Source organism: Athene noctua, chromosome 2 (assembly GCF_965140245.1).
Source record: "Athene noctua chromosome 2, bAthNoc1.hap1.1, whole genome shotgun sequence".
Classification (NCBI taxonomy): Eukaryota; Metazoa; Chordata; class Aves; order Strigiformes; family Strigidae; genus Athene; species Athene noctua.
In genome coordinates this window covers 45,956,312-45,969,757 of record NC_134038.1, presented here as the reverse complement: position 1 = coordinate 45,969,757, position 13,446 = coordinate 45,956,312, and the positions used below count along the sequence as shown (strand labels likewise).

Genomic DNA, 13,446 nt, shown 5'->3' with positions numbered 1-13,446 from the left:
AGAATCTTAAAGCTGAAAGAGAATGGCAGATACAATAGATGATAATGTTACCAGCTCTGTCTAGGACACAGTGCTATCACTACAAACTTCCACCCTCACAGCCTAAGAGGAGCACTTCCTATGGCTCTCTGGGGAGAAGCTTCCCCTCTTTCAGGAATGGATCTGACAATTTAACAGAGTGCCCAGTGTTGACAAAAAACAAATGGGTGGTGCAGAAGTTTATTGACCATAAACAGAACAAGCCTCAAAATGGAAATCCATCATTAAGACAGGAAAAGAGATGACTGGTACAATAGTGTATCTATAAACAAGGAGCTGCAACAATGGGTAGGGATGTACACTGTGAACGGGCTATCAAAAAATCTGTAAAATTTTCTACTCTTACAGTGCTTTTTTCTACATAACGAGATAAACATAGGGGTAACTCGTGCTAGTGCTTGGTACCAAACCAGCTTCAAACTATTTTCTTTGTCAATCTTGGAGATTTCACAAGGGTGAGCCTTCAAGTTTTGCTTGGGAAAGACCACCATGCTGTCAAGACTCTGACAGCAAGTCAGTAAAAAGGCCCAGGAAAATACACTATGCTTATCTGTTACAACTGATGTTTGAGTATTATTTTATAGGCAATTTCCCCGCAGTACACTTTACAGCCTTACAAACATGCTAGGAGCTGTTATGAACTATGTCCTTATCATTTGAGACAGGACACACTGTTCAAGCAGTCAGATACGTTGCAGTAACATGGTATCAGAGACCACACATGGCTGTGTTCTCACCCACAACTCCTGCCATGAAAAACAATGATAAACAAGTCCTTGTGGAGCAGGAGCGATTCAGATACCTAAAACCTGTTTGTTACTTCTGTTGACGATTCTGAAAGGTGAGGAAACAGACTGTGGGACAAGTTCTGCCACGGGATAGGATTACAACAGTTTAAAGTGTATTTATCTATTGGAAGAAAAAAACTTGTTTGGTGATCTATCTGGGACTTAGTTCTAACTTTAACAGGACTTGAAGATGATCACAGGTTTCACTGATTACCGTTAGAGTGAAGAACGCTCCTTTGACTTCATTTTCTCTAGTGTATGTGCAAATGTACGTATTTATAAACAAAACAAAATCTCTACTGAAACAGGTACCTGGCTGCTTCATCCCCCTCTTCCCCGCAAGACAGAGAATAACTAACGTACCAGCTGTTAGTCTCCGCTTGATGCACTCCAGAAAAGTGATCAGAGGTGACACCGGGGAAGGGGAACGGAGGGGACCAGGACGGGGACTCGGGGGCCGCCGCGGGCTGTCCCGGGCCGTGCCGGGGCGGGGCTGGGCTGGGCCGGGCCGGGCTGGGCGGCAGCGTGCCGGGGGCTCCTTCCCTCCCTCTGTCCTGTCCCGTCCCGTCCCGTCCCGCCCTACCGCCCCCGGGGCGGGCCGCCCGCCGCGGCCCATATAGGGGCGGCCGGGGGTGCGGGCAGCACTCGCCACGGAGGGGAGCGGTGTCCCCTCTATCGCTCCCGGCGGCCGCTTTCCCTGGGCAGTGCAGGTGAGCGAGACCCCGGGCCGGGGGGCTGCGCGCCGCTCCCCTCCCTCTTCTTTTCCTTCTTCTCCCCCTCCTCCGGGTGCAGTTCCCCCGGCTAAGCGTCCTTCCCCCTGCAGGCTCCTCCCGGAGAGAGGCGGCTTCCCCGTCGCGCCGCGGCCATGGCCTCGGTACCCTCCGCCGGCTGCCTCCTGGCCAAGAACCAGTACTACAGGAGTAAGTGCTCGGCGGGGCCGGCAGTGCCGGGACGCCGCGGTGCGAGTAGAGGGCTTGGTTGTATCGCGGTGGGGAAGCAGGGCAGTTAAGTTGTTTTGGACTTGAATCTTGAGGAATAGGCTCGTTTGTTTTCATAACGGTGGGTACGTGACCATAAGAGTCTTTCACTGCTTTCAGCGAACGTTATGCAACCAGATCTCAGTGTGTTTTGAAGTGAAGAGTAAGACTGAGGGATCATCTTTTATATAAGTTCTTATGTAAACAACTGTAGTAGGATGGTGTATATGACACAGAAGTTGTACTTTGTAGCGAAGTAAGCTTACCATTTTAGATTGTTTCCTCCAAGAGAGCAGCAGGTCTGAAAAATTCTTGGTGTAGAAACAGTGTGTGCTCTTGAAGCATTTTTTTCCCTTACGTGTGTCTGTTTTCCATGAACAGCACGACAAAACTCGGAATCCAGTGTTTCTTCCAGCTCCTCCTGCTGTTCAGATGCTGTGAACATTGCAGACCAGGACAAAGCATTTCATGGTATTTTTCCCTTCTTTCAGTCTTCCAGTCTTGCCTGTCTGTTATTCAGCAGGTGTCTAACAGTGGGGTCTTTTTCTGCTTTGGCAGGGCTACCTGAGTTAATTGATAAATGTTGGTGGATAAAAAGCTTTTTCCATAGTGAACCATCTCCACCAACCGTTGGCAGAAAAACACTCTCAGCAAGCAGGTGAGTCCTGTTTTTATGAAGTTGTGATCAGCTAAAACAGTCTGGGTGGTGAAATGGTCTTTTGATGACTTAAAGTGTACTGCTATAGAAGCTTCCCATGTTTTCACTTTAATAAATGAAATTATATGCTACTTCCCATTAAGCAGTGACTATTACTGTTCCACATTTATAGTGATATTTGTTTAATCCTCTACCTATAGCAACTACAGACCCATTTATGCAGTTTACCCATTTTGCTTTATGTTAAAAAGCTGATAAAAATGCATTCAAAAATACTTAAGCAGATAAATGTCTTTGAATAAAATATAATAATTCTACTCGTAACCTTTTTATATATATTTCTGCAGTACCAACAGTTGAATAGGACAGCGTCCTGGCTTTGCTGACTGAGATACTACGTGCAGACTTGTTTTTCCAAGAGGCTTGGGATCTTCCTAATGTCTGGGTTCAGCTGCAAGAAGAAAACAAAACCTGTAGGAGAGTGGAAAAGTGTATTTTTGAAATATTTGTCAGTACCTTAAACAATATTGCTTAATGGACATGTCCATTGCCTATCTTGTTCATTACGAAGTTGCTGTAATTTGAGACGTCTCTCTAATGGAAGTTACCAGGATTAAATATCCTGATGACTTACTTGGATAGTTAGAGAAAAATTACAGTGTGAGTAAGATATTTTAGGTTTAGGAGAAGTGTGTGTATTGAATGACTTTGCAATAGATGATACTCTCTTAAGTTTTTACCTTTAAGATACCAGCTCTATAGGCAGTCACAATGAAGTAAAGAAGATTATGGGCTATATATCTGAGTGGGACTGCTATATGGTACATGTTTTCTATCAAGTATTTGTGTACCAGTCATAGGGAATAAGTTTACAACCATGCTTGTTAATAGCTTTGCCTCTAGAAAGCCCAATTACATGAAGAAACAGTAGTTTGGTCTCTTTGTCCTAGTAGAGTGCATAGATCCCAACCTCAAATACCCTGGTGCAACTTCAATTCATATCTGTGTATGTTGGTATTTGAGGAAAGAATTGAAGAGTTAGAGAAGAAATCAGTAATCCTAACGGACACTGACATCTTCCAAGCAGAAGAGCAACCTTAATCAGAGTTGATATGCCTAGCTGTTTTAGATTGCTCTCACCTGCTTTGTTTTATCTTAAAGAGGTCCTTGTTCTCAAGTGATTTAATCCTATCAATATTCACTGCTGTCTGTCAGCTTAGTTATGTGTTAGATCTGGCAAAGTGTTCAGTTCAAAACAATCACATTAGTATTATTAACAAAGTCTACCTTTGTCATGACCAATGCTCTTGAAAGATACTCTAACATAACTTCATTTGGTCTTCAGCATTGTGAAGCAGTACATCAGATTGATTCTACTGAGTATGACTGAAATGCATTAGAAGTCAGAGAAAATAAATATTTGGCTGGGTGATACCACTTCTGTAAATTATCTATGCAACTTTTTTTATGTACTGTCACTAAGCCTACCTGACCTTTGTCCATCACTGGATGAACTAACAATAGCAAACATTAATGTAGCCAACATTTTTCATTGTAAATTAATGGTTGTCATGGTTATGCATAACTCCAAACTGTGTCAAGTGGCTGCTTCAGGAAGCTTACAGTGTTGGAGACGAGGAAATGCATGGCACATGACAACAGAAAAGAACATAATTCTGAAAACATAGTTTCAGGAATCCATTAAATTTACTTGTTACATATCTTACCTTACTCCTGTTGTGTAGTTTCATCTTTGTCCTTTCTCTAAGTGTACAGAATGAACTATTTTTTTATACTAAGATTTTTTTATTAATAAAAATTTAATCAGTATTGGTCTGACTTATTTTTGGCCTCTAATAACAAACTGGTATTCAGTGTTGCTTGTGGTGCAGTTGGTGGGTGTTTTTTTGGGGGGAGGAATGCATGCTACTTCTGCTGTTTTGCTGCTTTTATGTGAGGTATTCGTAAAATTTAAAATTCCCACAGCAATCTTTGTGCTGTGTGTGTCACATTGTTCCTTTTGTCACTTCAAATTTTGATGTGAGGTGAAAAAGGAATAGTGGAATGTAAGCTAGGAAAAAGACCCTAGCGCCTTTTTCTATAATGTCATGTTGTAAAAGAAGGGAAAAAGACAGACTTTCTAGTTGCAAGAAGGTGATTGTGTCTCTCTTTGAAGATACTTGTAACCATAGAAGAAAGAAATGCTCTAGCCCTTATTGTACATGAGAGATACAGGATTCAGAAACACTGTGGAAAAGCCCAGTGACAAGCTTCTGTATTGCTTGCTGAGCTTGAGCTGCCTCTCTCCTTATATAGTCAGAAAGCATACTGTTTGCCTTCAGCTGTTTAGGCTCTGTGAACTACTTGTTTTTGTAATGGCATCACCGTGATGAAAAACTGTTCTGGAGAGGTGCCCTTATGCCATCTACATCATCCTTTACTGTGATTAGCTCAGCATTGGGGTACCACCACCAACTCATAGTTATCTGTGCCAGTTCTTCAAAGTATAGTTATCCTGCAATGAATCAACTCTATTAAATAACATCCAATGTTGCTATGACAAGCTCCTGAGAGGATATGGGTAAATGGGACACTAAATTGCTTGCTATTGGAGGACTGTGTTTTGTTACATCATGGTAATAAGGAAATGTCACTTTTCTTGAATTAAATGTCACTATAATATAAGTTGGAAGGGGGGGAAGACAAAATTTAAATAATTAAAACTGAAAGAAATGTGAAAGGGAAACTATACTGCATAGCTTAAATGTCATGTAGAATAAGAAAAACAGGAAAATAATTATTTTAATACCTCTCTGGGTAAAACAGATACAAATGTTTGATCAAAGATTAATTGTAGTAGGAAAAAAAGTTTCTTCCTGTTGGAAGGACTATAGGTAGAGATTTATTCTGATGCAGTTAAACCATATATTGTTATCAATCTGGAAAAATGTAAGTATCAGGAGTAGGACTTCTGCCAGCATGTAAATACTATGATCCAACTGTCATCACCAATTTAGGAATGGAGAGATGGACTTCTAAAAGACTTTTTTTCTCACATGCCCATACAGCAGTGATATTCAGTCATGGACTCCAATTTCTTTCCTAAAAGGAAAATCTAAGTCATAGTCTACTGGTCCTAGTGGTACCCTATTTTAGGAGTCAACATAAAAGATAAATCTGATTTTTTTTTTTTTTTTTTTTTTTTTCCCAAGAAGGATGAAGTCTTCCTCTTGAGCACATTTAGAGAAATTCCCAATAGTTGTGGTTTGGAAGAAGTACCATGAAGTTACATTTCTTTCCAAGAATTTTCTTGCCTGTATGTGAAGTCTTACCTCACATACTGTAATACTACATGTTGTGGATGGACAATAGGATTAACTGTAATGACTGTAACTGTTGCTGTGAAATGGGATTTTTTTTTTTTGGTATACTGGCCTTTTCTGCAGAAGCAAAAATGATAAATGAAGCCATTTAAGGAACATGTTCTCAATATAAGAATGAACAGGAAATCAAACAGGAAGTCAAACTCAATTTGAGTTGTTAGGAATAAGCAATTTTTTTTTTTCTTTCTAGTATGTGCAGTGATTAAGACTCCTGTAAACAATGTGCTTTACAAAAGCATTCCTTTGTAAATTCTTTGGAAGTGTAATTTCTGTTTGTGATATTGCAACATTCTGATATTTTAAAATACGTGCATGTCCCTTTTTTTTTTTTTTCCTAGGATCTTAACTAATTATGACTTATTTCTTCTTGAAAGCAGGCTCTCTCTTATTGTCACTTCTCAACTCTTCTACAAAGGAAAACCCAAGCAGGGTTCATTCAGCCATTTCTACTGGGATTAATGTTGTTTGCAAAACATTTATCGGGTTATTGCACTTACAGCTGGTGACTGTGAACGTTTTCACCGTGACCATGTTTGGTGTCCTGGCTGACTCTTCAGTAATGGAAGGATTCTGTCAGATTTCTCTTGTCATGCACTCTGTCATATGCCATTTTAAGCTGTTCTGGCAGTAGCAGATGTTGAAATATACTGGATGTAATCACTGGAAGATAGGTCTTTGTAATAGAAAGAGGCTATCGCTAATAGGAGAGAGAATCAGATCAGTCAGGGAAAAAGCATCTTTTTTCCTTTTTTCCACTTCTATCTCTCTCAAAAACTGTGGAGAATGAAAGCACTGTTTCCAAACCCTATGCCAAAAGAGAAGATTCAGCTCCGTTACAATACTCAATGGTATGTTCAGAGACACTCTATTGAGTATGTTTCTCAAAAATACAACTATAATAGTGCTTGCAGTCACCATGACAGGATATGATCTGGACAGAGCTATGATATTTTTATTAGATCAACTCATAACAGGAAAAAAAGGGGCTTCTAGACTCCAAAAGTTATTGCTTTTCTTAGCTGTGTCAGCCACTACATCTCCTTAAAACTTTGCCATCTTTGGCTTCAATAAAATTAATTTTCACTTATACCTGTAAAGCAGAACCACTAATCTCACTTGTTTAGCTGAGGTAGCAGTATTGGGTGCAAGATAAAACTGTTGTGTCAGTTTGTGAGGTGCACTGAGGAGGTACAGCCTCTGCCATAACAGAAGAGGACTGACAGGACTGTCTGGACCTCAGTCATCCTACTGGGATCATCATCTGGACAGACTGAGGCCAAGATATCCGGGAGAAATGCATCAATACCGGGAATAACTTTTAAAAAAGACATTATTCAGGTTTGGGTTTGTTTGGTGCTTTTTTGTTGTTGTTGTTGTTGCTCTTTTTGCAACAAATGGAACACCATCTCATCCTGACTTTGAAGTAGTCAGTGATGGAGAGTAAAACACCCTAGCAAAATTTTCAATGGTAGATCACACCTTTAATGATCTTTCCCATTGGTGCCAACTTGTATTTCTCTGTGAACAGCAGTTCAGGGGTTAGTCAGGAATGCATGACTCAAATGATTAGCAAAAAAGCTTTAAAGTGCGATTCTACCACCTCTTTAAGGATCTTGACAGTGATTTCTGAAGAGGTTGTATCATTTTGTTTAATCTCCAGCTACACCAACTTCAAGAAGTATTTCAGCACAATAGGAGCGGATCAATAGGTGGAAAGCAGCTGGAGACATGCTTTTTGCTTCTGTGAGTCAAAGCTCAAAGCCAAGCTCCTAGAGTGTTTCCCACTCTAGTTTACTTATTTCAGATTGGGTGAGGATATACCAAGTAATGTTAAGCCAAATGAGAAGGAAAAAGGTGATGGTGTGGTTTTGTGATGGTGTAAAAATGTTGGCCAGTTTGAAATCTTGGATCCTAAACTACACGCTTTGACTTGATTCGCTTGAAAATATAATTTAACAAAAAGATTCCTTAATATCTCAAATCATAATATGTTTAAAGAGTTCTACACATTGCAGCTAACTACGTGTATGAAATAACATTCACATTAAAAAAAAAATAATTTAAAAATAACTTTCAATCCTCTCTTTGATGACATGTATTGTGCATTTTTTTTGTACTTAATTCCATTGTCACATTATATATAGCTTCTTCATCTCAAAAAAAGCACTTTAAATTTTGAATAAAATTTTGTAAGCTATAATAGGTACTTACAAGAAAACTATTTTAGATATACCCTATCTTTCTAAGAACCTCTAAACTGCAAGTTTCACTGACTCATAATTGTGCAGAAGAAAGGAGAATACTAGGGGTAAAATGCACAATTAAATATTTTCCTTTGAATAGGTATTTTCCCATCATATTTTAACGAGGCTAATTTAATGCTGCCATGACTTCAGCTCAGACCCACTGTACGTTTAAGTTTAGGTGAAATCTAGAATTACTATTGAATCACACTGACAAGATGTGTTAGTGACTAGACAGTTTCTCCATGGCAGTAGCAGATTGAGTGAAGTCTGTAAGGTAAAAGGCAAGGTAAATGTACACTGGATGTAGCAATCCCTTCACATTCTGTCACAATAAAACGCCTGCCTGCAAAATACACAATAAATTTTTGAAATAAACCCCAAAACACTGCACCAGAAAAACCCTTCTTGTTCTCATTCTGTGCTTTCCAGAAACATATTTTTCTAGGTGAAGCATTAGTTGCTTTGTATTTCTTTCTAATTTCTTTGCAAAAGACTGACAAGCTGAAATGCATTAAGCAAACAGATTGGTACTTTCATTACTGATTTTTCTGGTTGTCATAATTATTGTCTTACATTAATCTTATGCCATTGTTGCTTAATGTATTTAGTGGGGGAGTTGTTTCTTCTCTGTTTATCTGTCACCATATTGTGAATGTAACAGGAGTGTTATCTGGAGGGGGCAGCTTTGTGGTGCAAACACTTTTTAAACACCTACATGTCATTAAAACAGAGCTCTGGTGACTAAGCGGGTCAGCTCAGACCTTCTGAGAGCAATGTGTGTAGGCTGTAACTCTCATGTAAGGACTGATTTTTATTCTGCATTTTAACAACATAGCATTGGACATTAATTTTGAAAAGCATCAACTGCTAGGCATTTTAAGATTGTAAGAGGCCTTTATGACTAATTTGGATAATGGATGTTCTCTCACTTTTTTTTTTTTTTTTTGGACATTAAAGCATCCACATCATTTATTATATATTTTAAAGGAAGACTTGCCAAGAGTAAGGACTATGATTTATTGGCCAAAACATTCTTCAACTGAGAAAAGGCCTTTTTCTGTACAATATCAGTCAAATACTATATCCTCCATATATTTAACTTGTTCGTGCTCATAGTATTTAGTTCAGCCTCGAAACAGGAAAGTCATTTGAGGTTTATTTAAACTGAAGGCAATCCTTCTTCAGTGTCACCTAATGCTGAAATCCCCTGAGATCAAAACTGCTTTTTGTAGTAAATAAATGAAAATTCATTGATGATGGATTTGAAGTAAAAAACTAAAAAGGTGACAAAATGAACAGTTGTGATAGTCATTCACACCTACCTAAAATCCAAATTATATGTAGGGATTGCTATGGCTCAGAGAGTCACAGAGGTTAAGTTTATGTCAATGCTCATTTACTCTCTCTCCTCTCCCCTAGTTGCCCTCTGCACTAATTAAAAAAAAAAAAACAACCACCAAACCAGCAACAAACACCCTCTTAGCATCTACACAGGAATAATATAGAAATGAGATAGAAAGGGCAGCCAGGGCAAACAGCAGTCCCTTTAATCCTAGAATGGGTATCTCCAAGACATACATCTTCCTGTCTCTGGTTAAAAAAATCCCCAAAACAAAAGTATTTTGCTTTGGCCAGGAAATAATCTAAACCGTATCAGAAGCTCAGAAAGACCAGGCACTGGGATCATTTATACTGAACCAACTCTCAAGTAAGGGAAATGGATTAAAAGAATCCACAGCCTCACTGTAAAACAGGGAGTAGACTGCAGCACAATCTTTTACCTCAATAAAACCTTGACTTTCTGGTGAAAAATAACATCCCTGAAATATGTTGACAGGATATGTTCCTGTGATGGCTAGTGGGAGTTCTGTTTAAGATTTCTTTTATGGGCTAGTCTTTTGTTCTGTCGCCCAAGCAACCCCCTTCAGTTTTATGCATGTTACATTGAGGTGGATTAAGTCTTTATGGGGAACATGGTGATGGGCTGCAGCCAAGCAAAAACTCCTTGAGATGTACCCAACATGTGTATTGAAAGTATGTTGTGAATTTCAGGGCAAACATAATTTAAAAAAAAATAATCTGTGGTATTTCAGTGAAAGAACAGAAAAAAATGTCAAAACATTTTGTCTGACCATAATAATGACTGTTACAAGGAGATGTAGTGTGTGGAATAAGCTGAATTTAACATTAACCTGCAATATTGGAGAGAGCAAGCGTTTTACTGATCTCTGGGAAAGTAACAGTAACTGCTGTAGTAAATTGCATCCAGGGGCTTGATTCACCCTCCCTTTCAATAAACAGCACTAGCAGTGATGTCTCTACTTAGACCAGAGCCATCAAATGGACAGGCTGAGAGGAAGTAAGGAGGATGAATAAGCCAAACTCTCACTGGCTGCTGCAGATTATGAGAAAGAAAATCTGCAGGCTCATCTGGGGTCTGGACCTAACATGACAAATTTCTTGTCAGAGAACTAGTGGAGGTTTTCCACCATTTTACAGTAAAAAAGTCAGGCTTGCTTTTTTATTTTTTATTTTTTATTTTTAATTTTTTTTAACCTAACAAACACCAGCTATAGGGACTGAAATCTCTAATGAGCTGAAAATTCTTGGGCAAGAGAATGCCGAGAGAATGATGTTATAATAAATTTTAGCACCTGAGAATTTATCTCTGAAACCCAGCTACATATATTATTATAGTTTCAATATTAATTTAGTTTAAAATAATGGAAAACCATTAACTGAAGTTACTTTTTATTTACATAGCTTACAATAGGAAGAATGACTATGCAGTTTATGGCAGAATATATGTAAGGACATATTTTTAGTAGGAATTCAGCTACTTTGATATCAATTTAGTTGATGAAGGGGATGCACTTTCAGCATGAACAAATAAAGGCTATTTTCATGGTATCTTTTCAGGATTGAAAAGGCTGTTCAGCTGAAAGTAAATTTCAGTTAATAAACCTCACTTCCATTTCACTCATGTGGAGGAGTGACCTAGAAAGAGCACTGCTTATATTTGTCTGCAATACTCTATTACAAACACAGGATGAGGAGTTCATCTCATGTAGCTCCTTATTTCCAAGAAATCCAAGGGCATCTAGTATTACATAAGTCATCCAGGACACTAGAATTGAAGTTACTGTGCTGAGGCTTGCTTAGCACTGTTCTATAATTAGTTGGCAAGCCAATTCAGCATTTATTTCAAATGTATGAAGGAGAAGCAGATTCATGAGTAGATAACAGAAGGCATACATTGTCTGAATGCATTAGTTTAAAAAAGTGTTCTTATAATACTGTTTTATTGAAAGTGTGCAAGATCTTAGATTATTCCATTTGCAAGTCAATGCATTATGTGCATTACACTTGTTTTAAATTATTATGCCTCAGCTAAATAAAGGCCCTCATCCCTGATGCTTCACTTTTATGAGCCTCCTACAGTAATGTGTGTAAAGGCACATGGGAGAGAAAGAGAGAAAGAATTCTTTGTACTTTCAGTGTTTATTGAACAGCACAGTTTTGGGGTCATTGCAAAGAGTAGGTAAAATTTGAGCAGTAAAAGCATAAGCAAAATCCCTCTTTTGAGAATGTTCTTTTGAGACTCACCAAGATTTCCTTTACTGTTATCTAATTAGTCCCTCCTTCTGACACAGCATGAAATGAGGACACAAAGAGTTCTTAATTTGTGGGACCATGTGGGGCCATTTTGTGAGTTGTACCTTAAAAAATCAACACATTTCAACACATACAGTCAGTATTTAAAGATATGGAAAGTCAGAAATGTTTGAGAGGGGAGAGACAGGAGCAGAGAAGGTGGAATATAAACCCCCTGACTTTAGTTTGCTTCTTCCTTCTGCAGTTTTCTGAAAATTCTGAAGTGACCATTTGTTATCAAATTGATTTTTTTCATCTTATAACTATTCTACTTTTGCCAGTCAAGACTCTGGCTGGAGAGGAATGAGAATACTTAACAGCGGTGAATTTTAACATATGGGATCTAAAAGACGGAATTAAAACCAATCAACAGGTACAAGCTTTTTCTTTCAATAACAGATAAAACGTCATTGCAAAGCCTATGTTAATATAAGGGTAAAGCAACAATGTTATGCAAAACCCAAATATTTCTGGAACAGATTTAGAAATTTTATACAAATATATACTTTATAATGCTAATTAAACAGCATGGGATGTATTAAACTAGAGCTCCTCCCCCCAAAATTGGCATTACTATATTATTATGTGCAACACAGTGTTGATCATTTCCAAAGAAACTCCTACTTGCATACTCTAACTTTTTTGGCTGTGTAATCTTAAAACTGTATTAGCATCTTTTCTTTTTTTTTCTTCATATAAAATGGGTAATGTTGCATGTATTTCGTAAAGCAATCTATTTCATTTCCTAGTTCCCTGTCTTCAGTCTCATATCGAACCACCAGAGCACCACTAATGATGCTTTAACCTAATTAGTGGGGCCGCTACTAGAATAAGTTTATAATCAAGGACGCTGTGTAATGGTGCTTGCATTTCTGCAGGGAAAATTGTTTCTGAACATACTGAAATCTTCTAAAGCAGTTTTCTTTTTCCTAGTAGATTGCTTTATTTTTGTAAAAAATGCACTTTCATGCACATTTTTGTTTGAACATATAAACTCACATTTAGGACTGGTCATACATTATATATTTTTAAATTGTTTTTATTGTTAAAATCTAACAGTAATAATATTAAAATAGTAAATTTTATATTAATTATAATGGTTATGTAAGCATTAAAATATTATTTAATTAGAGCTGAGCTTCAGACAGAAATAAAACTACATTGTACAATTTTCCAGGTGGTTTATCTTTTAAGTACCATAGTTAATGACACAGTTTTCATAACAGCTGTTACTAAGCCAGTTGAAAATATACAAAATGTATCTTCTGTTTTACTGATCAGGTGGCATACTAAAATGATTATCTTCATTTCTGGGTGAAGTTTCCTGGCCTGTATTATGGAAGATGTCTTCACAGACCTACTGGACTCAGAACTCAGTTTGGGCTGTTCTACCAAAGGCATGTTGCATTAGTTTTTAATGATTGATTAATCAGGCTTGTGCATGTATTATGTCATCCTCCTTTCATATCTATCTCAGATTCCCCTGTGGCTGAGGGATCCATCAATGAATGAAATGATCCCTCAATAAATCAAGTATAATCAGCAAGTCCAGAGGTGTTCTCAGTATTATGCATGACTGTATGCTAAACATGCACTGAACACTTAGTAAAATATGAAGAAGTAAGTCATAGCATCATAATTTAGAGAACCTGGTATCTCTGTCAAAGTAACTAAAACTTTGCTGGCCCAAGATGTTCTCTA

General features: G+C 38.0%; 1 protein-coding gene across 3 annotated transcripts; it reads left to right on the top strand.

Annotated features, from left to right (window-relative positions):
- Window positions 1-858: 858 nt before the first annotated feature.
- PPDPFL (pancreatic progenitor cell differentiation and proliferation factor like) lies at window positions 859-4,292 on the top strand. Of its 3 annotated transcripts, XM_074898986.1 has the most exons (6): window positions 859-880; window positions 1,136-1,235; window positions 1,651-1,747; window positions 2,186-2,275; window positions 2,363-2,462; window positions 2,810-4,292. In XM_074898986.1, exons 3-6 carry the CDS (start codon window positions 1,693-1,695, stop codon window positions 2,820-2,822), a joined length of 258 nt encoding a protein of 85 aa, XP_074755087.1. In that variant the 5' UTR covers window positions 859-880; window positions 1,136-1,235; window positions 1,651-1,692; the 3' UTR covers window positions 2,823-4,292. The 3 variants fall into 3 exon arrangements, with proteins under 3 accessions (XP_074755087.1, XP_074755089.1, XP_074755086.1); XM_074898988.1 differs by lacking the exons at window positions 859-880; window positions 1,136-1,235 and adding an exon at window positions 882-1,095; XM_074898985.1 differs by lacking the exons at window positions 859-880; window positions 1,136-1,235 and adding an exon at window positions 1,405-1,537.
- The last annotated feature ends 9,154 nt before the right edge of the window (window positions 4,293-13,446 follow it).

What these genes read in the sequence shown, in the direction of transcription:
- PPDPFL (XM_074898986.1), top strand. Translation starts at nt 1,693, where the DNA reads ATGGCCTCGGTACCCTCCGCCGGCTGCCTCCTGGCCAAGAACCAGTAC. An exon ending in CAAGAACCAGTACTACAGGA is followed by an intron (nt 1,748 to 2,185) that starts GTAAGTGCTCGG and finishes TTCCATGAACAG; the next exon opens with CACGACAAAACTCGGAATCC. An exon ending in CCAGGACAAAGCATTTCATG is followed by an intron (nt 2,276 to 2,362) that starts GTATTTTTCCCT and finishes CTGCTTTGGCAG; the next exon opens with GGCTACCTGAGTTAATTGAT.